Source organism: Mytilus trossulus, chromosome 3 (genome assembly GCF_036588685.1).
Source record: "Mytilus trossulus isolate FHL-02 chromosome 3, PNRI_Mtr1.1.1.hap1, whole genome shotgun sequence".
Classification (NCBI taxonomy): Eukaryota; Metazoa; Mollusca; class Bivalvia; order Mytilida; family Mytilidae; genus Mytilus; species Mytilus trossulus.
Window position 1 is genome coordinate 72,394,251 of NC_086375.1, and position 25,282 is coordinate 72,419,532.

The 25,282-nt window shown below is 32.3% G+C and overlaps 1 protein-coding gene and 1 long non-coding RNA gene across 2 annotated transcripts in view; both read right to left on the reverse strand.

Moving 5' to 3' along the window:
• The window catches only part of LOC134712328 (E3 ubiquitin-protein ligase RNF13-like), a 39,573-nt gene extending 17,190 nt beyond the window's left edge, over window positions 1-22,383 (reverse strand). The window contains exons 1-8 of the mRNA XM_063573769.1: window positions 22,277-22,383; window positions 13,907-14,026; window positions 12,956-13,045; window positions 12,215-12,346; window positions 10,949-11,042; window positions 5,703-5,796; window positions 4,883-4,988; window positions 4,154-4,247 (exon numbers count right to left, since the gene is read on the reverse strand). Coding sequence (XP_063429839.1) covers window positions 4,154-4,247; window positions 4,883-4,988; window positions 5,703-5,796; window positions 10,949-11,042; window positions 12,215-12,346; window positions 12,956-13,045; window positions 13,907-14,011 — 715 coding nt within the window. The 5' untranslated portion in view covers window positions 14,012-14,026; window positions 22,277-22,383. The remainder of the gene's footprint in view (window positions 1-4,153; window positions 4,248-4,882; window positions 4,989-5,702; window positions 5,797-10,948; window positions 11,043-12,214; window positions 12,347-12,955; window positions 13,046-13,906; window positions 14,027-22,276) is intronic.
• LOC134712327 (uncharacterized) lies at window positions 1,320-3,294 on the reverse strand. The gene is made up of 2 exons (XR_010106274.1): window positions 1,980-3,294; window positions 1,320-1,745 (listed from the first exon to the last, which is right to left on the reverse strand). It is a non-coding gene; the product is annotated as an uncharacterized LOC134712327 (long non-coding RNA).
• Window positions 22,384-25,282: the final 2,899 nt, after the last annotated feature.

Consider the following 25,282-nt stretch of genomic DNA (forward strand, 5'->3'; position numbering starts at 1 on the left):
TTAGATCTGTAAATTTGCTTTCGCAAATTTTTGGTTCTTCCCTCGCCGGGATTCGAACCCATGCTACTGTGATATCGTGACACCAAATCGCCTGCACTGCAGCCGTCCCGCTAGACCACACGACCACCTGGGCTCTCAAAAAAAGAGCTTTCGGTGGCCATATGTTACCTTTCCACGTCAGTTTTAATCTAGCGGCGTACTACAGTACATGATATATAAGGCATGAAGATGTTATTGTTACAGATCAGCTAAATTATCTACAGTAAAGGATCCTACAAATTAATGTAAGATACAGTCACAGAAAATAATTATATTCATAAGTACGTCTGAGTCAGTGACAACCCTACAACAGATGTATATATATATATTAATCTAAAAATTACCGTTTTTTTATAAGTAGGGCGAGTTGGCAGGAGTAATATTAAACAGGGTTCTCGCTAAGGCGAGTCCATGAATCCTGGACTCAACAAAATCTGTCTGGACTCACCATTTTCAAAACTGGTGAGTCCACAAATACATCAATATTGAAATATTTTGTATCAACTGAACACAGTTACCATGACTCACCATGGCCAAAAATGACGAGTCCCTGGACTCGCCTTCAAAAATCCTTAGTGAGAACCCTGATTTAAAATGATTTAACCAATTTCACATGTGGGGCGAGTTGGCAGGAGTAATATTAAACATGATTTAACCAATTTCACATGTGGGGTGATTTGATAAATCAGTTTGTGGTGTTTTTTTAAAAAGTGGGCCGATTAGCCAGTGGGGCGACTAGTCCTGCTTCCATTTGAAGGCCCCCTTGAAGGTTTTGTATGACTATATGAACCATCTTTCACGTAAAACCCCCATGTGCATTTTGAAAAGTTGGCAGATATGTTTCTTACTCCAGGCAAAATCTACCGGTATGAATGAAAAAGAAGTTTTCAATTAATGCTCTGTGGCCATAACAGCTGTCTCATTAGCATTTTAACCACTTCCCATATTTGCAATTAAAACAATAGAAGAAAATTATTCAACGCAAAAACAAAACTTACTTGTAAATATGAAATTCTCTTTACGGTATGCGTTTTTCTCCTTGTTTGAGATTGTACAGTAGTACCTGTAACTGCTTATACCTATTTCTTATTCACTTTTGCTTGATAAACTCACTAAATATCATATACATTGTACCACATCTCCTTATTTTTATATGCATTCCAATAACATGAACAATTGTAATTCAATTCTATATACCAAAGCAAAATGAACTGCACCACTTTCATTCACTGGTATGCATCTTTTGGCAAAATACAAGACTTTGTTCTTAGATGACACAATTAATATAATATATATTTATTGATAAAAAAATAAAATTTGGTATACAACTCTTTAACGGTATAAAAAAAAGCACAGCTGTGTCATAAATTGTGAAATTTGTGCTGAAAACATAGACATTGATGGTATTTGAGTAATTCCATATGTGAAGCTCAACATTAGCTCGTCAGTTGGTGGTGGACAGTTATAGTTCCTTTCTGCAGGCTAGGATGAATGACTTTTCAGGAAAACCAATTTCACAAATCAAAACTTTCCTCTAGCATGTCTAGATATCTCCTAAAATATTCATCCAGTTTAGTTCTTTTGTTTTAATTGGACACCGTCCTGATTTTTAATTTTGCAAACCATTCAGTCTCTTGCTTGCAAATGGTGCATGAAAATAGGATGGGTATGGCAGTAGACAAGTCTCTTTAAAGTGGGTTTGTGCCCTGAAAAAAAGTTTTATAACTTAAGTTTAATTGAAACTTGTGCAACACATATACCTAAATAACTATATAACATAGAAGAGAGCATCATTCATGTCAATGTTTTGTTCCTGTTTACATTGTCATTGATATTTTTTCAGAAAGCCTGAGGCATAGCTCATGAATTTCTGTCATTAGACATTACATCCTAAATTAACATAATTACTGCTAGAATGATTATCAGTATGATATACGTACACTATCATTGTACAGCCCAAGTCTTCAGTATATATAATTGTTGCATTCATTCACTCCTGTGTTCAGTCGTTCAAAAATTTCTAAACATCAACAAATGAACTTTAATAACAACAAGAAAACACTAGAAAAGATACGTACATACAACCCGTGTTTAAGTGTATTTGAAAGAGAAATAAATCTGGTTAAACGATGTAAAAAGGAGAAATATATCTGGTTAAACGATGTATAAAGGAGGAAAAATTGTAGATATTGCATTACGATGCGTTCTTCCTAATAGCACGTGGATATGTGTTTACATATTTAGACTTGACCCAGTATGACCCGTACCTTGTAGGTCACCGCCGTCGTTTAAACACTTGACTACAGTCGTGTATAAGCTAGACAATAAAAAGCTTAAGCCTGTACTATTTGTGTGAAGTAAATGTGTTTGTTCTGTACATTTAAATTGTTTTACCTGATAGCAAGAACGTATATCTATCCGTTTCCTTCTCAATTCACTTTGTCAAATTCTTCGAGCTTCTTCAAAACATACGTATTACTGCGCCGGAAGTGAAAAAAATATGAGAAATCCTCGTAAAATAATGCTATTTTCAATTTTGTGGAATCCATTTTGTTATATTAATTATACAAAGATAAAAAAAAGTTACGATTAATTATGAATTTGCATATCATTATACGGAACGTTTATGGACTATTTTTTAAGTCGGTCATTTTGGCGGTAAATCATGTACACATACACACGTAGATTGGCTGGTACCCGATTGTAATGTTACACATCAAATATATCAAATAGCTAATACCCGGAACGTAGTACCGGGAACCAGGATAATACGTAGATAACATACATAACTAATACCGAAATTGAAAACGCTTTACGGTTTCTCGTTCATAAACCGAATTCCGCTTTGAATTATAGAAGATGCAATATTAATCATGTTCAGTCGACTTTTCATTGTTATATCAACGTCTGAACTAATTAAAGAATCTTTAGATGTCAGATAACACTTGAAATTGACCCGACCTCTTTCCACACGGAATATACAACTATTGATAGTTTGTAGTCAGGTTGACTGCTTATAATGCAAAATACACACTTATAACAAGTTCTATAAAACGAACAATACACACTGATCGTTTCTTTAGTCCCCAATGTAAATGAAAGAAACAAAAACCATATCATACCATAAAAAGAAGAGGAGAAATTCGAACATTTCCGGATCTATTTCTGGCCAAAAGACCCCCAGCATGGATTGCGTATGAAAAGATGAACCTCATGACTTAAAAGTCAGGCCTTAAAGCACTGCCTTTAAAAAGAAGAGGAGAAATTCGAACATTTCCGGATCTATTTCTGGCCAAAAGACCCCCAGCATGGATTGCGTATGAAAAGATGAACCTCATGACTTAAAAGTCAGGCCTTAAAGCACTGCCTTTAAAAAAACCAGAAATTATATATATAATATTTCATTCAGGACTGGAACTCCTGCATGATGTTAATGGCATCAGAATTAAAGAACATGATAAATAGGTCATTTATTTTCAATTGACTTCTCCAAATGTGTTTCCTGCCTACATATATAGCTAAGGCCTCTGAAATTATAGCACATTTCTCTAATTCTATGGAAATTTATCCCCTTTTCGAACCCATTGTATAAAAAAAATTAATTGATGTGTGGTTGCTGGTGATCTCAGAAGATCATTGGATGATTTTAAGGGTCATGACCTTTTTGGCTGACTGGATGAACCAAAATATGATAACAGGTGTTAATGAAATTGACAACTTCGTGCAATGTGAAAGGCACTCGAAGGGGATTTTCGGTAAACAGAAAAAGAAAATGTCTTTTTAATCATTAGAGAAACAGATTCTTACATAGTTACTCGTGGATTATTGGATTTATCCAATCTCGATAGTTAAATTCTAAATTTTAAAGTACTCGCCGAGGGGGCTCGAACTTTAAAATTGATAATTTAACTATCTCGATTGGATAAATCCGATAATCCACTGGTACCAATGTAAGAATCTATATTTATATAACAGTGGTCCATTCTGATATTAAATCTATTCTGAATACACCATGGTAAATAAAAGCATGATAAGGGACAAGAGAGAGAACACAGATTGATGAAACTGGAGAGAAAACTGGTGTTATATAATATATAGATAGATAATAAAATACCTTTTTTAAACTTTTTGATGGGAATCTTTTTCAGGTGTTTAGTTGAAAGTCTGGACTTCCTCTTCTTATGTACATCACGACAAAATCTAACAAGCTGAAAATACAAATACAATTATCAATTTTCAAATGTATCATCCTGACTTCATTTCTCTAATCATATGACACCATTTAAAAGTTAATGAAATACATTCATAAATGTGTTAAAGCTGCAATGTATGTGTGTTGTGTAAACTTATATTAAAAATAAAGGTAGTTTTTACAGAAAGACAAATCTCAACTGCCCTTTAACATTTTACAAGTTTTCACTATTGCACACCAGATACAAACTAATTTGTTCAATAGCACTAGAAAAAATGTTTAATCAATCAATCAGGTTCATTTAATTAGTTGAAAATGCATTAAGTAAAGGCAACTACTGAGTATGTTACTAACAGATCAGAAAAGAACATGTTCCATACAACTAATCACTGTTAAGTTCCTGACCAATTATAGAAGTCATTCTGTTAAGTATAAACTGAGTAAAAAGTCACAAAAAATATTTGCTGGGGAAATGGACATACAAGTGGATTACAGTAAAGCCCCACTTCAAGAGTATAGGTTTGAATTAGAGTAATACTTATAAACATATAAAGTTAGAACGTAAATGTAAAAGTCAGTAATTAAACTTCAAACAGTAGTAAATGAGCCAATGACTTTTTACTATACAATGTGATGAATGAATAAACTTACCATAAATATTAACATTAACACAAAACAGGTGCCAACAACTATAGCAAATGGCCATAACAAATAGGGTTTAAAGTCAAACCCTTCTTTATCTATTTTCACAAGATACCTGAAATAATAAATCAATATATTAAATGATAGCTCATTCTTCTTCTTGGTTTACATAGAAAGTGCAAATATCTGCCTTGAGTTTGTTGCCATACTGTGGATTCATTAATATTCGTTGGATACCAATTTTCGTGGATTTTGTGGGGGCAGGGGAACCACGAATTTAAGTGCTCAACGAAATACAGATTTTCAAAAGGAATGTATGCACAATTTGACAAAACAACGAATTTACATATCCACGAATATGCAAGTTTTCATCATTCCACGAAAATTGGTACCCACGAAAATAAATGAATCCATAGTATAAGCTTCTCCAAAATTCTGTACATTTACCAATTTTACTTACTTTTACAAACTCCTTGCACTGTCTAAAATAAAGTTCATTGTGTAGTCTCTTAAAGACTTGGTGTTGATTTAAAGTGCAAGGGTAATGCATGAGAACAAAAATAAATGTATGTGTATAATGGAAAACAAAGTTCTTGTTGTTATCTTCCACATTTTAAGTCTGATGGATAAATCTAACTGGCACATCTCCTTATTTTCTTTTATTGATCTCCCATTATTTTTTCAATAAGTACTAATGTATCCTATATTGAGTTTTGTTTTCAGTTTGTGACATTGTTTTTTAGCATTTGAGTTGAGTTCATTAACACTGTTATTGAAAATATTTTATATTTATCATATATACTCAAGAACGGTTTGTAATGTTACATACCTGCCGTCAGAGGCATTAAATACATAATATTTCCCTAAATTATCACCATCATAGTAACCAACAAATACTGATGGAATGTGTACTTGATCTGCATCTGGAAGGAAAAATACTCTTTCTATCATTTATCCTTAAAAAAACCATCAACAAAACAGAACTATGCGCTTAAATTTCATGAAATTATCAATAAAGTATTGTTCAGGTATGTACAGTAAGTTACTTGGCATCTTATTTAACAATTAGCAAACATCTACTTATGGTACCTGTAACAATCATGACATGACTGGAAGTATATCCACTTTATCCAGTGTCTGAGATTCTTAGGTGAGTGAATAGCTAGAGTGACTGCTAGACACAATTATTGTGATTGAGAATTTACATACTGTTTGAGAGTAATTTTTATCAGCATAAATTATATAAAAAAAAATTCAACTTTTAACTGCTTTATAAAATGAATGTATATGGTGTATAATGGGATGTTAAGAAATTTGCTACAGAAGAAATCATTTATTTAGAAACAATACTTTGAACACAAAGATTACATTAGATATTGAAATCATCAGAAATAGTTTCAATCAGTGTACATGTATATCTGTTTCAATGATAGCTAGTATCCATTGTTTTACAACAGTAGTAATACCAGAACAGTTAGGTCAAAGCAATGATGCAAGTAGTCACTCAGTACAGAAGTGGCAGGTCATTCAGTTATGTCATAGCTTGAAGAGTATAATGCATTCATGCTTTAAAAGATGTTTTCTCAATTATCACTAAAAGTCTTATTTTTTTAATTAGGGATTTATAAAAGGTATTCATTTTAATATTGTCCTAATGTATTGTTGATGTATAGCAATACATAAGATTGTTAGAGATTACTGTAATTTTACCTGTGAAAATGAAAGACTTTTACCTGAACAAAAAGTTGTAACTCAAAAGTTGATATCCTTCCTTGCACAAAAGAAAGGATTAATTCAAATGAAAGGTTAAGACCATCTTTACAACTTTTTGTTTGCTTGTTACAGCCAAACCATACCACATTTATTTTGATTAAAATAATATTTATTAGAATAAGGCAAAACCTCTATCAGTGTTCCCGCCTGCCCTAAATAGAAGGGCGCCCCGCCCTTGGTGCCCTTACCCCCGCCCTTCTGCCCTCCAAAGCCAAAGAATGTCCCCCTCTGCCTTTTCAAAATATACATTTTACAAATTTCATGCCTTCTGGCGTTTCCGGTAAAATTGTTATAATGTACCTAATTGTGTAACACTAATTAATTGATAATAGGATTAAGTTAAATACCTAATGCCTTTGGCCGTTTTATCACCTCTGCTAATGATTGTTCACTGTTAATTAGTAGATTTAAGATAATTGAACAAAAACTAGATATTTAATACAGAATGAAAATCCCCACATGTGCCATTTGTAATGTTTACGTATCATAGCATATGTACACATAAAAAAAATATATTTTTAAATAAAATTCAAAACAATTTAAAAGGCATACTAAGTTTTGACTCAATTGGTAGATTGGTAAAAACGTTTTGTTTTATAACCACTAGTATGAAATAAAAAGAAGAACCAAAGAAATTTGTATTTGAGCATAACAAGATTGCATATTTTATAAAACTCCCTACTTAGGGGCACTTTGGTGTGCACTTCTTAATACTTTTTTGTAACAATTTAAATGATTACAAGTTAGGTAACTTTCAATTACACAAATACTATAGGTCTAAACAAGTAATTTTAATGAAGATAATTTAATTACATAACAAATTCAATTTTGTTTAGCTCCATCTTTCAGAACTACTTGTTTATTTTTATAGACTTGTATAATTAAGTTATATAAATTATAAAATTAAAAAAAAAGATTTTTCTAGGGATTTTTTTTCCTGATCAAAATGCACAGTTTGCATAAATTAACATCAATTAAAATGATATGCTTTGTGTCATGGTATGATAATTTGATAATAAAAAAAATCTAACTGGAACGGTATCAGGTCCGTTCGCGCCCAATATACTTTCGCACCCTACACGTTCGCACCTCGCACGTTCGTTCACACTCTACACGTTCGCGCCCAATTTAAATTCAAATTCCAGTTGAATAATATGAAAATCATGATTGTTGTTTTTAATTGCTTTGATGTAAATACTGAATGTATTTATAGCTTGGTATGAGTAGAAAGATTGAATATTTTAAATACAGAACACAAAAGATAATTGTTTTTAACAGCTTGGTTCCTTTGATCTGAAACAATGAAATAATAAAATATGGCAATACACTATTATAACCAGATGCTCCGCAGGGCGTAGCTTTATACGACCGCAGAGGTTGAACCCAGAACGGTTGGGGCAAGTAAGGACACAACATTCAAGCTGGATTCCGCTCTAAATTTGGATTGTGATTAAATAGTTGACACAGCATAGGTTTCTGACACAGAATGAATGTATTCAAATGAACTTAAAATTTTTGTTTTCTCTTTAATAGAGCAATTCACTATGCTGTTGAATATTAATCCTCTCAAAAAAATGTTTGAAGAAACTTTCTTTTTATTTATGAAATTTCAAATGAGAAAAATTTAACCCAATTTTTTATTCACATCCCCCTTTCCCTTATTCCAAAACTAATTTCAATTAAAATATTCTAATGGAGTTTGCAACAATTACTACTCATTTAAATAATTATGTAAAAAAACTGCTTGTTTTCACTGAATGGTAAAGATTATTTAAATTTATCAGTTGGTAGTAAAAAGTGAATATACATTGTATATTGTATATAACAAAGATTTAAGTTGATTCTGGACAAAGAAAGATAACTCCAATTAAAAAAAATTCTTGCAGATATTTCTTGCTTACTATACTGGACAAAGAAAGATAACTCTTAATTAAAAAAAAATTTGCTATTTCACAATATTGTGAAATTAGATATTTCTTGCCATTGCACAATACTGTGCAATTGAAAAGACTTGCTATTGCACAATACTTAATATAATAATTTTAGATCCTGATTTGGACCAACTTGAAAACTGGGCCCATAATCAAAAATCTAAGTACATGTTTAAATTCAGCATATCAATGAGGCCCAAGAATTTAATTTTTGTTAAAATCAAACTTAGTTTAATTTTGGACCCTTTGCACTTTAATTTAGACCAATTTTAAAACTGGACCAAAAATTAAGAATCTACATACACAGTTAGATTTGGCATATCAAAGAACCCCAATTATTCAATTTTTGATGAAATCAAACAATGTTTAAGTTTGGACCCCGATTTGGGCCAACTTGAAAACTGGGCCAATAATCAAAAATCTAAGTACATTTTTAGATTCAGCATATCAAAGAACCCCAAGGTTTCAATTTTTGTTAAAATCAAACTAAGTTTAATTTTGGACCCTTTGGACCTTAATGTAGACCAATTTGAAAACGGGACCAAAAATTAAGAATCTACATACACAGTTAGATTCGGCATATTAAAGAACCCCAATTATTCAATTTTGATGAAATCAAACAAAGTTTAATTTTGGACCCTTTGGGCCCCTTTTTCCTTAACTGTTGGGACCAAAACTTCCAAAATCAATACCAACCTTCCTTTTATAGTCATAAATCTTGTGTTTAAATTTCATAGATTTCTATTTACTTATACTAACGCTATGGTGCGAAAACCAAGAAAAAAGCTTATTGGGTCCCTTTTTGGCCCCTAATTCCTAAACTGTTGGGACCGAAACTCCCAAAATCAATACCAACCTTCCTTTTGTGGTCATAAACATTGTGTTTAAATTTCATTGATTTCTATTTACTTTAACTAAAGTTATTGTGCGAAAACCAAGAATAATGCTTATTTGGGCCCTTTTTTGGCCCCTAATTCCTAAACTGTTGAAAATAAAACTCCCAAAATCAATCCCAACCTTTATTTTGTGGTTATAAACCTTGTGTCAAAATTTCATAGATTTCTATTAACTTAAACTAAAGTTATAGTGCGAAAACCAAGAAAATGCTTATTTGGGCCCTTTTTGGCCCCTAATTCCTAAAATGTTGGGACCAAAACTCCCAAAATCAATACCAGCCTTCCTTTTATGGTCATAAACCTTGTGTTAAAATTTCATAGATTTCTATTCACTTTTACTAAAGTTAGAGTGCGAAAACTAAAAGTATTCGGACGACGACGACGACGACGACGACGACGACGACGACGACGACGACGCCAACGTGATAGCAATATACGACGAAAATTTTTTCAAAAATTTGCGGTCGTATAAAAACCAAAACATGATAAAATTTATTCAACACACAAAAAAAAATAGTCAGAATCTCCCTTTATTTTGAAACAAGTCAATGAAACAAAGTTATAGGCAATGCACTAAACAAAACATGATTAAGTGTTATTCAGCACAAAATAAAACGTTGACAGAATCCCACTTTAATTAGAAAGGAATGTTATTTTTTAACAATACACTCTCAAAAACTTGATAAAAAATTTATTCAACACATTAAAAATGCTGTCTCGCTTTATTTTGAGACAATTAAATCAATTATACTTTTAAGAATACTACTTGCCAAAACTTGATTACAAAGTTATTAGACACAAAACCAATTAAAATTGGGCGCGAACATGTAGGGTGCGAACGGACTTTGGGTGCGAACATGTGGGGTGCGAAAGTGAAAGGGGGCGAACATGAGTGGGTGCGAACATGAATGGGCGCAAACGGACCCGGATTCAACTGGAACCAACACTTGGAACACATTAATTTCTGAATAAGGTTAAAATACAAGTAATGTTCTGCAGCTGAGCCTAGCAATATATACATGTATTCAAGGTTATTAATACACTGCCAAACAGTGCCCTTACAATTTGGGTTATTGCGCTAAAGTGCCCTTTCAGACAAGTAGCACCCTTCTGCCCTGAGATTCAAGCTGGAACACTGTCTATCAAATACCTAACCTTAGTCCAGAACTTAATTTTAATCAGACAAACATTTTGGAAAAGCTAAGACTTGTTTCACAATTCTCTCAATGGTAAATCCTTCAGCTTCTAGTGCTGATCATGACTGCTCAGTGAAATTACTGAGGAAATAATAGTTACATGCTATTGCAGTAGAGTTCAAATGTAAAAATGTCATAGACTAAATTTGATGATACTGATATTAATGGTTTTCAATGTTTCAAAATATTTCTTTAAAATGTGCTCATCATAACTTAAAGCAAAAATTTAAATGCTGTAATTTCTAGTCTCCCCTTTATTTTTCTGACAATACAACAAACCTTTTCCTCCTTTCATTTTTTCCCTTTTTTCTCCTTCTGATTTTTTATTATGTACAATAACACCACTGTAGCCAAGTCTTTGTGCAGCAAGCACCTGTAAAAGGAACAAGGAGATGGGGCCTGATGAGGATGTGCAATAGAAACTGGAGTAATTTGTTAACCCTTGTATCAACACCATCAATGACACATTTTTCTGATAGAAGCCTTCTAATATATAACTTCGTATGTTTGTTTCAAAATTTCTCATGGTCTTTTGTACACTTCAGGTTTTGATGGAGATTGAGTGCTAAATGTGGCGTCTGAGAGTGATTAGTGTAGAAGCAAAGGAAAGCTGATATTTGGCTTTGTTTTATACTCACATTCACTACCACCCATATTAATCAGTTCTTCGTCTGGGTATTGATTTTGTACAATAACAGCAGAAAAATTCATTTGTTGAGCAACGTAAACCTAAAATAAGATCTATTCTATGGAAAAATGCTCACTTTGGTTTGATATTTATGAGTGTATTAATAGTTTGTTTTTATTCAGATCTAGAAGGCCATATTGATATATGTTGTTGAATTAATAGATCTTTAGATTGTCTGCCATTGACTTTTTTTATTTTTCATCTTCACAACAGAACTGATTTCTTTAAATAAGAGGATTGATCAATTTCATTCAAATAATTTTATTTTATATTCTGACATTATATAACTAAAAGATAGTATGAAAATTTTCATGCACATGTTATAATATAATATCAAAGTTTCAGAAGTTATTTAGGACTTTGTATAATAGTTTATATCTAAAGCTAGAATATAACAGGTCAACAAAAACTTCTGGCTTGTTGTTCAATTTTTTGGTGAAGTTATTCCCTTTAAAGTTACATAATCACAAACTTGAACATGTAAAATATGCAAAAGTTTCAAAGTCAATGAACCATGATCATGATGATGGGAGACAGGATAATATAATTTCCATGGAAATGAAATGAATCTGCATAACAAACACCAAAGACTTACCATTAGTGGTCCATCTTACACTTCTTTAACATGAAACTATGCATAAGTTTTGAAGTTAAAATGGACCATGACTGAGGGGACAGCCAAAAATAATTCAGAATGAAATCAGATGTGTCTTTAGTCTTAATAAACTGCATACTAAAAAATAATTTAGTTTTCAGTGTAAAACTTACACACACAGTAAAATCTTAAATGACTGGCTTTGCTATGAAATAAAATACATTTAGAAATACAGAAAACTTCAGACATAATGATAGCATACCATCTGATCAAATTTACACCCTGCTCTTGCCATAAGAGCGATCCATGGCTGATCAATTGTGAATTGTTGTGGTTTTGGTTCATAATGTACACAGGAGTTACTTGGTGATGGTTTCAAATATATCAAGTATCCCTAAAACAAAAAAATACATTGATACAATCATCAAAGTGAACTTGTTTATACACAGCTTCAAATAAATTCCTAATCTGAAATTATTATCACAAATCAACCAGCACATAATATCAAGTGTTCGGCATTATTGAATATGTATAGGAATCTGATGTACAGTAGTTGTCGTTTGTTTATGTAATATATACGTGTTTCTTGTTTCTCGTTTTGTTTATATAGATTAGACCGTTGGTTTTCCCGTTCGAATGGTTTTACACTAATTTTGGGGCCCTTTATAGCTTGTTGTTCGGCGTGAGCCAAGGCTCTGTGTTGAAGGCCATACTTTAACCTATAATGGTTTACTTTTTAAATTGTTATTTGCATAGAGAGTTGTTTCATTGGCACTCACACCACATCTTCCTATATCTATATGTATCATGTAACAAGATTTTTTCTGAATATCAGATATTTAAGATTTGCTTAAAGTTCTATTAGAATAAGAACATGAAGTAGTTATATACATTTTCAATATCTTGGGAAAGTTTGAATATACATTTTATTGGTCTATATTTTGTATTATATATTGAATATGCAATGCGTGTCAAGGTCTCATTTCGAAAATCAAATACAAACCGTGAGACCGTCCTCAGGTAGGTCTGAACCAAACTGTGCGGGTTCATCAGGGAAATGGATTCCTGCTGTACTATTCTCATGTTTGTCTAACTGTAAAACAGTAACAATAAATCAAATATTTAGGTATTCAAAAATATGTTTTTAAATATTGAGAATCTTATTATTTTTTTTTCAAATTCAATCAAGCAGTCATAGAAAGTAACCTTTTCTGGACACCAAGTGTTGACAACCTCTGTAAACATAATCATCTCCTACATGTATATACCAGTATATTTATATTTATTGAAATCTTAAGTTTTATTCATTTGTAAGAAATCCAAGCATCATTTATATTTGGTTGTGTCATCTGGAATAACCCAGTTAGTAAAATAGACAATATTTGTACAGTGCAGGCAAATATAAACTCAGATAATAACCTTCAGCACAGAGCATGCAGAGAGAAAAGAGAGGCTTATCAAGTTTTCTTCTGTTTGGTACTTTAAAAAATACATTTTATAGGCTGGATGTATTTGCAATATTTCGTAATACCAATTTTTCAGGATTAAGAAGACATATATAAAATAGTGAAAGTAGAGCTGAGATGAGATAATTTCCAGACAAACCGAAAGGGAAATGTGTAACACAGTGTTTAAAGTCAATCTGTTCATTTTTTTCTCCTTCTCATCAATCAGTATGAAATTTTGAGGTGTTTCAAATTATAAAATATAAAATGGTTGTCATGACAGGTTGAGAAAAAAGAAGTTTGGCCAAATCTGTAGGAAAATCTAAATTGACAGTTTAAAGCTGTCCTTTCACAAAAATGAGATTTCATACAATACATTTAGCATGTTTAGCTAGAATTAGTTGCCTTAATTTTTTTTCATACAAGCCTAACATAAAAGATATCATACATTTTTATGTAAGTCTGTTTTTTTTCCCAAGCAAAAAACTAAATATTATGAACTGACTTACGACAACAACATCACAATTAACACATGATGCATGGAACATCAAAATCAAGTTCACCACTGTAAAAACATACAACCTAGTCACATGGTTTGGAACATCATAAGGCATGACTACTCGTTAAAACTGAAATAAAAACATTTAGAATTAACACATGATGCATGGAACATCAAAATCTAATTCACCACTGTAAAAACATACAACCGAGTCACATGGTTTGGAACTTCATAAGGCATGACTACTCGTTAAAACTGAAATAAAAACATTTAGAATTAACACATGATGCATGGAACATCAAAATCTAGTTCACCACTGTAAAAACATACAACAGAGTCACATGGTTTGGAACATTAGGCATGACTACTCCTTAAAACTAAAATATAATAATATATACTGTAGATTTAAAATCATTTAACACAGATGGTTTACAAGTATCATAGGTGGATAGATATAAGAAGATGTGGTATGAGTGCCAAATGAGATAACTCTCCATCCAAGTCACAATTTGTTAAATTAAACAAACGATTACTACTATACATAAGATTCCTGACTTAGGATAGGTGGAAACAAATGCTGCAGCTCATCAGGTTTAATATGTACATTTGTACCAACAATGTGTTAGCAAGATCACCCCTGATTTTGATAGGGTTCTTCCACAGTTTGTGGTGTTCAGGCGTAAACATTTTATGTATTGTTTTGTAGTGTTGTTTGTCTTTTCAGGTTTTTTTCCCTTTAATTATTTTGTCCATCTTACTAAAGACTAATATACATATATATATAATAATTAATAAGTACGTCTGAGTCAGTGACAACCCTACAACAATATATATATATGAGTTTTGAATCTACCTAAATTTCACCTACATGTGTTTTCTGCTTGTTTTTCTGACAATGTATGTTTTTATGTTTGGAAAATAACAACGTCTGATACAATACAAATTTATATATCATGTATATAAAATTATATCTTTGTTTTTATATTGTGTCCTTGACACTTACAGTATCTGATAAATGTAACAATTTCATGTTATCACTAATCAGCACAGGATGGTACATTTTGTACATGTACATACAATGTAGTATGAAATGAGAAGTGATTATACAATGTACAACAGTGTACATGTAACTTAAGCTGTAAAATGTTTGTAAATTTTATAATCAGCTGATTATTGATTTTATTTTCATATGACATTGGTTTCATAACAAGTGAGAAAGGGATATCTCTTGATATCACCCTGAGTTATAATAATAATGAGCCTTCAGCAAATTTATTATTACCATTTAAATGAAATAACATGAGTGGATATCAAGCTACATTTACATGTATATCAAATTTAAGTTGTTAAACCTGTTAACCTAGATTTCTCTTGTGGTCAACACTCTCAATGTTTCAAATTAAAAATTCTGATAAATGTTGATCTAGTCTTTTGAACAGTATGACATCATAATATGTCCTTTTCCAGTATGACTGTCAAACTTTAACAAGACAATTTTGGACTTTTGGTATGCTTCAGAATGTAAATCAAAGCGCGAAGGCGCTGTAAAGGCAGTTAATTACAGGTTGTGTGTATTTCTAGTCCAGTTATATCATTATGTTCCATAGAACAGAGGTGGTTTGTAGAATTTAAGATTTAGAGTTCTTTTGTACCTAGTTCACCTATATCTATAGTCTACTGTTTACAGTATATTTTCTGTGCCTCGCCATGAAATGTATTTTAAAGCCATGGCCTTGTCAGTTTGCTTTAAATTTATGAGTTTGACTGTCCCTTTGGTGTCTTTCGTCCCTCTTCTTTAAACATATAAGAACTTTTCCTTTTCAATATAAATAGACTATTTTTAATTATTAATTGTATACGCATATTCTATGACTCCCATAATAAATAGTTCACAAAGATTGACTAGTCTCTGTACTGCATGTGTGTATAGCAAGAACATCAAGTAACATAATGGTAAATATACATAGTAACATGTCAACTTTTTTGATGACCATACCTGCCAACTGTCAGTATTTGCAGAGTATTTCCCCCATCGAGTTCGAGGCTCCCAAATGGAAATTTTGTAAGAGCAATTTTGTCGACTATTAAGACAATTAATTCAACAATGGCTATAAGCTTGTTAATGCAAGTAGAAGCTAAAAACCACATTAGAATATATTTGAAGGGAATCCATGACAATCGCCCCATTAGCAAATAGACCCACTTTTTCATTAACTCGCCCCACTTTATAAAAAATCTGCCCCAACCTGGATTACCAAATTGCCCCACTTGTGAACTGTGTTAAATCCCGTTAATATTACTCCTGCCAACTCGCCCCACCTAATAGAAAACGATAATATCTAGATAAATATATTATTAACCAGGAAGAATTTAGTAATGCCAACTCGCCCCACTTATGTTAAAAGATGTTATCCCATTGTATATAAGTTAAATTCTGTTAATATTACTCCTGCCAACTGGTCCCACCTAATGGAAATCGGTGAAATCTAGATAAATATATTATTAACCAGGATGAATTTAGTAATGCCAACTCGTCCCATGTATGGAAAAAGATGTTATCCCATTGAATATAAGTTCAATTCCTTATATTGCATTATCATACAATTAACAGGTTTCTTTTCAATTGTTATGCAAATAACTAAGCTTCAAAACTTACATTTATTCTTCAACAATCATTTTTTTTTTTAGAATTATAATTTCAGTATATATCAATAATAGTAATTAAATTAATTTTCTGTTTGTTTGTATTCTGTGTAGATTAGTTTTCATTAAAGTGGTGCGAGTTTTATTTTTAATTACATATATATATATATTAATAAAAAATTACCGTTTTTTTATAAGTATAGGGCGAGTTGGCAGGAGTAATATTAAACAGGGTTCCAGCTAAGGCGAATCCATGAGTCCTGGACTCATCAAAATCTGTCTGGACTCACCATTTTCAAAACTGGTGAGTCCACAAATACATCAATATTGAAATATTTTGTATAAACTGAACACAGTTACCATGACTCACCATCGCCAAAAATGACGAGTCCCTGGACTCGCCTTCAAAAATCCTTAGCGAGAACCCTGATTTAACATGATTTAACCAATTTCACATGTGGGGCGAGTTGGCAGGAGTAATATTAAACATGATTTAACCAATTTCACATGTGGGGCGATTTGATAAATCAGTTTGTGGTGTTTTTTTAAAAAGTGGGGCAACTTGTCCTGCTTCCATTTGAAGGCCCCCTTGAAGGTTTTGTATGACTATATGAACCATCTTTCACGTAAAACCCCCATGTGCATTTTGAAAAGTTGGCAGATACAAATGTATGTTTCTAACTCCAGGCAAAATCTACCGTTATGAATGAAAAAGAAGTTTTCAATTAAGGCTCTGTGGCCATAACAGCTGTCTCATTAGCATTTTAACCACTTCCCATATTTGCAATTAAAACAATAGAAGAAAATTATTCAACGCAAAAATAAAACTTACTTGTAAATATGAAATTCTCTTTACGATATGAGTTTTTCTCATTGTTTGAGATTGTACAGTAGTACCTGTAACTGCTTATACCTATTTCTTATTCACTTTTGCTTGATAAACTCACTAAATATCATATACATTGTACCACATCTCCTTATTTTTATATGCATTCCAATAACATGAACAATTGTAATTCAATTCTATATACCAAAGCAAAATGAACTGCACCACTTTCATTCACTAGTATGCATCTTTTGGCAAAATATAAGTTCTTAGATGACACAATTAATATAATATATATTTATTGATAAAAAAAATAAATTTAGTATACAACTCTTTAACAGGTATAAAAAAAAGCACAGCTGTGTCATAAATTGTGAAATCTGTGCTGAAAATATAGACATTGATGGTATTTGAGTAATTCCATATGTGAAGCTCAACATTAGCTCGTCAGTTGGTGGTGGACAGTTATAGTTCCTTTCTGCAGGCTAGGATGAATGACTTTTCAGGAAAACCAATTTCACAAATCAAAACTTTCCTCTGGCTCTAGATTTTTCCTACAATATTCATCCAGTTTAGTTCTTTTGTTTTAATTGGACACCGTCCTGATTTATAATTTTGCAAACCATTCAGTCTCTTGCTTGCAAATGGTGCATGAACACAGGATGGGTATGGCAGTAGACAAGTCTCTTTAAAGTGGGTTTGTGCCCTGAAAAAAAGTTTTATAACTTAAGTTTAATTGAAACTTGTGCAACACATATACCTAAATAACTATATAACATAGAAGAGAGCATCATTCGTGTCAATGTTTTGTTCCTGTTTACATTGTCATTGATATTTTTTCAGAAAGCCTGAGGCATAGATCATAAATTCCTGTCATTAGACATTACATCCTAAATTAACATAATTACTGCTAGAATAATTATCAGTATGATATACGTACACTATCATTGTACAGCCCAAGTCTTCAGTATATATAATTGTTGCATTCATTCACTCCTGTGTTCAGTCGTTCAAAAATATTTAAACATCAACAAATGAACTTTAATAAGGAAAAGAAAACACTAGAAAAGATACGTACATACAACCCGTGTTTAAGTGTATTTGAAAGAGAAATAAATCTGGTTAAACGATGTAAAAAGGAGAAATATATCTGGTTAAACGATGTATAAAGGAGGAAAAATTGTAGATATTGCATTACGATGCGTTCTACCTAATAGCACGTGGATATGTTTACATATTTAGACTTGACCCAGTATGACCCGTACCTTGTAGGTCCCCGCCGTCGTTTAAACACTTGATTACAGTCGTGTATAAGCTAGACAATAAAAAGCTTAAGCCTGTACTATTTGTGTGAAGTAAATGTGTTTGTTCTGAACATTTAAATTGTTTTACCTGATAGCAAGGACGTATATCTATCCGTTTCCTTCTCAATTTTGTCAAATTTTGGAGCTTCTTCAAAACATACGTATTACTGCGCCCGAAAGTGAAAAAAATATGAGAAATCCTCGTAAAATAATGCTATTTTCAATTTTGTGGAATCCATTTTGTTATATTAATTATACAAAGATAAAAAAAAGTTACGATTAATTATGAATTTGCATATCATCTACTTAGACATTATACGGAACGTTTATGGACTATTTTTTAAGTCGGTCATTTTGGCGGAAAATCATGTACACATACACACGTAGATTGGCTGGTACCCGATTGTAATGTTACACATCAAATATATCAAATAGCTAATACCCGGAACGTAGTACCGGGAACCAGGATAGTACGTAGACAACATACATAACTAATACCGAAATTGAAAACGCTTTACAGTTTCTCGTTCATAAACCGAATTCCGCTTTGAATTATAGAAGATGCAATATTAATCATGTTCAGTCGACTTTTCATTGTTATATCAACGTCTGAACTAATTAAAGAATCTTTAGATGTCAGATAACACTTGAAATTGACCCGACCTCTTTCCACACGGAATATACAAATAATGATAGTTTGTAGTCAGGTTGACTGCTTATAATGCAAAATACACACTATTAACAAGTTCTATAAAACGAACAATACACACTGATCGTTTCTTTAGTCCCCAATGTAAATGAAAGAAACAAAAACCATATCATACCATATAAAGAAGAGGAGAAATTCGAACATTTCCGGATCTATTTCTGGCCAAAAGACCCCCAGCAAAGATTGCGTATGAAAAGATGAACCTCATGACTTAAAAGTCAGGCCTTAAAGCACTGCCTTTAAAAAATGACAAAAAGAAGATTGTAGGTGAAATGTGTGAGTATATTGTATCTATTGAAGAAATAACATAGCTGAATGTTACCATGGATGAAATATACATTGTCTTAACCTTTGAAAGTCATCAATGACCTAACAAATAGCCAATGAAAATGCCATAATATTGTCTTGTGATATTTAATAAGACAACAAAAATTAAAGATCATTTCTGTATCACAGTCAGGTTGTGTGCAGTGTGATACATGTACATGTACCAGAAATTCTATTAAAAAATTCATACTTTATCTGCATTTTGTTGTAATAAGCATTGTGCTGCTGCATATATATAAGTTTCATAACATTTGGATGAGGCTAACTTAATTAGCATGTTAAGTAAGAGAACTAAAACAATTCTGCAATGTTTCCAATTGTAAACATGGTAAAGAGCCATAACTCTAGAAAGGTTAGAGTGACGACCCTAAAATTCAAACTTGATTTGTGTTTTGTGGTAATAAGCATTGTGTGTAAGTTTCAAAACATTTGGTTGAGGAAAACTTAAGTTAGAGAACATTGATTGATTGTTGGTTGCTTAACGTCCAGTTGCAAATATTTCATGCATAGTCAGGACAAGAACAAGTTCACAATAAATACTATAGGTAGGTCTTGAAATAATAGATGGCCTATCTGTAATGATGGTCGGGGAAATTTGGACTGCCACTGGAAAATGAGGGTAATTTTTGCCTTGCAACAGGCCACCTACGGACCCCTCAAAGAGTTGTTGCAAGGGTTCTTAACATGCAAAGAGCGTGGCACTCTCCTAACACAAGGCATCGGATTTAACATCCCCAATCTGACCAGACATGACTGCGAACTTGATACATCTCGCACAGCCAAACGGACGCCCCACTTTGGCAAGCATTTTACTGCCGGTCGGAAGAAGACCAAGTGACCATATTAAATAATTTCTCTTCCACAGTCACCCTTGGGGGTAGTTAGAGAACAGAAATGGGATGAACATTTACGTAAAGGTGGACAAAGGTAAAACTTAATGACCCCTCTGCCATGGGGGAGGAAAGGGGGGGGTAAGAAAACACAACTCAGCATTTCCTTGCCTAAATTAATTGAATCAATTTAAGCAGCACTTAAAATAGAATGAAATGTGAAGAAATAGTAAAATTCTGAAAAATAATGGCAAAAAGATATTATTGTAAACATGACAAACTGTGATTCAAATAACATGAATAAAGCTAATGCATGTACACAAACAAATGAATTTGTGTGCAGTTGTCAGTTGAAATATTTTTTGGAAAGAATACTAATATCAATGGTTATAATTGACATTTTTTTTCAAAAGAGCTACATTGTTTTGTATCAAGCCCTTTGTTTTAAATTTCTCTTGGAACAAAAGAATGCGTTAAAATTGACCACTTAAAGAAGAGAAAGTATCCGGTGTAATGATATGTCGTTATCCTAAGGCTATTTTTTTCTGTAGACTTAGCTTTCATTTTTTATAACCATGCATTATCAAGCTTGGTAACTCAAAATTATTTGTCAGTAACTAAATGTACAATGCTCTCCCATACTGAACCTTCTGACCTTGTTTGTTTACATTAAAATTTCAATGGCGTCAAAATCACGTGATGTCAATTCGTTCTACCCAATCAAATTGCTCTACTGTCAATTAGGGGATTTTTCAGTCTACGGCAATTACATGATTTCTTTCAGGGATATTGCTTCAAAATAGTTTGCAATAGTTCTGGGTTTTATTTAACAGGAAATCTCATTTTTTGCCATCCTTTTTGACATCAATGGAATTTTGAATGAATATTGACCTACAGTCATGATGGTCAGAATATATCGATCTTTTTATTATGAATAAAAAGAAATTTCTATGAAAAATAAATGTAAATTGTTTTTTATTAACCTACTCTATATTCCTGTACAAAATTATGGCATGGACATCGTTTGTTCACATATTTTTCCTTTCATTTTGGTTGGGCTTTTTTCGCGGGAAAATCGTAAGGAGTATGTCATTTTAAAATTCCTAAAAATACAATGTGCTTGACCTGTATTGCCTGCCACAAGATTGATGACGCTGAATGGAATGTACACAAAGCAATGGAGGCCTGCAGTGGGATTTTTCGAAGTTCTAGAATGTTTTTAGACATTCGGAAGTCGGGATTGAAACAGGCATTAGAAAATTGGCATTTTTAAGCAATAATTGAGAACAACAATGAAAACTTACCTTTTGAATTGTTTTTTTATTCAAAAGAGCCGAAAAAACGTATTCTGTACTGTTTTTCTACGCCGGAGGCAGCGTAGTGACGTCAATGCGGAGTTTCCCCGTTTGTTAAGTTCAAACACAAATACCTAACGAACTGACAAGATGAACGATTTTAGACTACGGTAGGATATACAATATATACAAAATCACCCAAAAATTTATAAAATATACCACAGTATTATGATCGCCAAGATCGGACGGAAGCAAAGTCTGAATGATAGGTTTAATATTCAGTCAGAGTTGAACTTTCAAGTTGTCAACATATGAAGTGATTCACGTACAGCCATTCCTTACTCAGTTACTGTGGCAAATCAAAGTAATAGAGAGAAAACGTCATAATATGCAACCAGTAAGTGAATTCACATACATGAGAATCACTTCTATCAATAATATCTTACATATTTTCCTATATCATTTGATGTCTTTGATTCAAAATTCCAGAAAGTGGCAAATGTTTACATCTTGAAAAATCGAGAAATGGATTCAATCACGTGATGTGAAACAGGGGAAGTAATTCAATATTAAAGTAGAGGCTCCCACGAGTATGTGTCGCTCACATACGTGAGTTATGTATTGGAAAGCATGTTAAATAGGGTTAAAATCATATAAAATAGTATAAGATACTCTAACAATGATTGACGCCAAGTTTGGTTTCTTTCGGCCCAGTTGTTTAAGCAGGTCATCTAAGTCTTTCTCGATTTCGTGTTTTCTCTTTATAGATTTCCCGATTTCCCGATTTTCCTGATTTTTCAATTTCACATTTTCAATTTCTCGATTTCCCGATTTCGCGTTTGCAAAGTGAAATGAGAAAACACGAAAACACGAAAAGGTGAAATAAGAAAACGCGAAAAGGTGAAATGGCCGTATCTCAGTATTTAGTATTTCAGTAGCCACCATACTTTTGGACCAATTAGTGACAATTTTGGTCATGTTAACATTTTTGTAGATCTTACTTAGCTGAAGAAATTTGCTTTTTATAGTCTTTATCTATTTTAATATTCCTATATAGATGCATGTATGTTATGATAATTAATAACAATGGTAACTTTGTTCATTATATAAAACCAGCATAGAAAACTAGATTTATAAGTATCACAGTGTGGGAACGGAACTGTACGGTTTTCTAATATTTTGGTCATTCGGGAGACTGTCAAGCGGTGCTCCGACATTCGAAAAATAACAAGTTGCTTGATGGAAACTTTGACGAACTCTTATGTTCCTATATAACGTTTCTGCTTCAAGTTTTGATAGCTAAAACATTCTTTATGTAAATATGAACCAATAAAATAATAAGAAAGATATATGCATCGAAACGTTTTCCTTAGAATGGTGTAGCTCCGTGTAAAACGATAAAAATTGTCACACAACAGCGATCAAAAATGTCAAATAAACATCGAAAAATCATTGTTTGCTACCTGGATTTTCACATGTACCTTGTCTGATGTATAGTCTTACCTGTCTGAAAGTTTCAAAGCCATTGTCCCAGTAGAAATCCAAATATATTCATTTTCTCCATGTCGGATATTTTTATTGACTGTACAATCGCTCGCATGTTGACTGTAATATCACTCGGAGCCTTCCTGTAAATCACTTGGAGCTTTCCTGTAGAATTGCTTGGCCAAATTTATTAAATACATTGCATATGCATTGTATTGGTTGTGTATTACTATCGTATTTGTTCATCTATGGTATTTGAAGTGAAAATAAGCACAAAAACAGTCATTTTGACAATTAAGATTCTATCAAGGAACCCTATTAAGGTGACTATATCAGAGACAAAAACAAAACGTGTACACTACACATAAAAAAGAAGATGTGATATGATTGTCAAAGAGACAACTTTCCACAAGAGACCAAAATGACACAGAAATTACCAACTATTATAGGTCACCGTACGGTCGTCAACAATGAATAAAGCCCATACCGCATAGTCATCTTTAAAATGTCCCGAAATAACAATGGAAAACGAATTCGAAAAACTAAAGGCTTATTTATGTACAAAAAATGAACGAAAAACAAATATGTAACACATAAACAAACAACCACTGAATAAGTATACAAGACAAGAAGAAAAGGACAGTAAAAAATATGTAAAGAATCTAATCTTAAATGAAAATGAAAATAATCCTCGTACAAAATAAATATTTATATATACCGAAAAGATTCTCTGGAAAGTTAATTGGCATATTTTGAATTTTACTTAATATATTATTCACCAGCAATTTTAGAAAAATAATAAATACATATTTGAACAATACAACAAAGAATTTTTCAGCACAGGATCGGGATATTGTAACTTGATATGTACCATAGTTTGTTTGAAAAAGTGTGAGGGAATCGACACATACACCACAGTTCCATATCGACCCTCTGATTGGTTTACCAGAAGATTGAAAATGGTCATATTGTGTATGTTAGATACCTCACACTTTTAGCAAGAAACTACATTGTAACACATTTTCTTTCCTGTGATATCAGTTGAGAACTTTGACACATGTCGTTTACCAAATAAAAAAGTGATTGGCTATATGTGTAGATACACCATAGGATGAACTTAATTTCAAAGCAAAGCTTTATCGTGAAATTTAGCCTCTCTTATGGTGTATCTACACATACCTAACACTTTTTAATTTGGTATAACAAGGAATTCGAATGTGGAATTGTGGTAGCTAACCACTGACCCAAGAAAAGACACGTTTATGTCAATAAACATGATATTAAAATAGAAAATGTGGTATAATTACAAATTTAAATGAGATGTCTGTTTATTACAAGCTATACATGTAGCTACTGGTAGAAAAAGCTCCAGTAAAATTAAATTTTATCAAGGATGGGAGAGGACTTGTTATCTGAAAGACAGAGAAAACACAAAATTCTTCAACATTTTTTGTTATATCAATGTCACGATTCAGGAACTTTTTAATATTCCCAACTATAGCATCCGACAAACGAACGAAACAGTTGTTTTTATTTAGGGAAAACAACATTTTATCAAACCACATTTATATTTTCAACATAAAAATAAAGAGATGTGATATGATTGTCAAAGTTAAAAAATAAATGGATTTAAGCAATTATTGTCGGCTATAAAAGGTCCAGAAAAGAAAATTAAGAATCAATACCTTTCGAATTTAACTGACGGCCTAATTCATAATAAAACAATTTACGAAAAACATATATGACAGACACGAACCAACGACAACCACTGAACTACGAGCTCTTGACTTAAACACGTTGCGCACGATGTTCCTACAACACGACGTTACACCTTCACGACGTCAAAGAGAGTTTTCTGAAACTTTTGACGTACTTTTATTCAATTTGCAAGTTTCATTTGCTTTTTTTTATGTAGTTGGTAGATTCTAAATCTGTCTATTAATTTTGTGATGTCTATTTACCCTGAA